The 1,349-nt window shown below is 33.4% G+C and overlaps 1 protein-coding gene across 1 annotated transcript; it reads left to right on the top strand.

Moving 5' to 3' along the window:
• Nucleotides 1–37: 37 nt before the first annotated feature.
• On the top strand, nucleotides 38–926 carry Tsp_14531 (acetyl-CoA acetyltransferase; the record flags this gene model as incomplete). Its single annotated transcript, XM_003366734.1, has 4 exons — nucleotides 38–189; nucleotides 240–448; nucleotides 575–732; nucleotides 806–926. Coding segments are annotated over 4 exons (640 nt in total), but the record flags the coding sequence as incomplete, so codon positions are not given.
• Between the last annotated feature and the right edge of the window lie 423 nt (nucleotides 927–1,349).

The raw sequence follows: 1,349 nt of genomic DNA, 5'->3' as shown, positions 1-1,349 counted from the left end.
CGCAGGACGAATATGCCAAGCTGAGTTATGAACGCAGTGCCTCAGCCTGGAAGAGGGGAGTTTTCAATGACGAAGTTGTACCAGTGACGGTAAAGCAACGCGACAATGTGAAAATTGTTTCTGAGGATGAAGAATATAGAAAATGTGATTTTTCTCGGTTTGCTTCTTTGAAACCGGTGTTTAATAAAGGTTTATTAAAAAAAAATTTTTTGTTTCAAAATTCATAAAAAATATTAAAGTATTCTTTTTCCACACAGATGGAGGAACAGGAACAATTACAGCAGCAAACGCCAGCACTCTGAATGATGGTGCTTGTGCACTGGTTTTAATGAATGCTGTTGGAATTGAAAAATATTCTGCAAAGCCGAAAGCGGAAATTATTTGTTTTGCTGAAGTTGCAACGGCGCCGATTGATTTTCCTATCGCTCCTGTTGCTGCGATTGAGAAGGTTTTCTATCACGCATAAAAGACTTGTTTACATAAATATAAAATATGCAAAATTTTAAAAGTTCTTAATTTTTATGAATAGTGCTTTAAATCAGATTTTTTATTTATTTCGCGTTTTTTAAAACAGGTTTTGAAAATATCTGGCATGAAAAAGGAAGATATTGCACTTTGGGAAATTAATGAGGCATTCTCCGTGGTCGCGTTGGCTAATATGAAGTTGTTGCAGCTTGAAAAATCCAAAGTGAATATACACGGTGGGGCAGTTTCGATTGGTCATCCTCTTGGGTGAGTTATAATTTTAAAGATTAATATGAAAAAATGGATATTTTGGAAAATACACATAAATGGAATATTTTAGAATGTCAGGTGCGCGGATTCTAACGCATTTAGTACATTCGTTGAAACCGAACGAATACGGCATAGCAGCGATTTGCTACGGTGGTGGTGGAGCGTCGGCAATGTTAATTAAGAAGATTTAATTTCTATTTCTGTCTATTACTTGATGTTATGTTTGCTCCAAATAAAAACTGAATTTCCATTGTAATAATTAATAATTGAAATTAACTAACGTTATTAGAAGCGAATTTACATTTGATTTTTAAAAAAATTCCGTTGAAGAAAAAACAAAATTACTAAACCAAAAGGGAAGAAAAACAACCATAAAACAACCATAAAAAGCATTTTTACATGCATTTGAAAAATTGCTAACTGCCGTTTTGATTTCTATTTGAACAATTTCTACGTTATATCAAGCAAATTTCAAACTAAAATAAATAAATATACCTTTCCTAAAAAAAAAAAATGGGATGCTGTCAAATTACCAATCGTCCACTGCTTCCAATGTTGCCTCCAAATGCCCGATCCTTCATAACAACGGTAAATAACTGGGGCAAAAAAATATG

Source organism: Trichinella spiralis, assembly GCF_000181795.1.
Source record: "Trichinella spiralis strain ISS 195 chromosome Unknown Scfld5499, whole genome shotgun sequence".
Lineage (NCBI taxonomy): Eukaryota > Metazoa > Nematoda > Enoplea > Trichinellida > Trichinellidae > Trichinella > Trichinella spiralis.
This window is presented reverse-complemented; position numbering and strand designations above follow the sequence as displayed.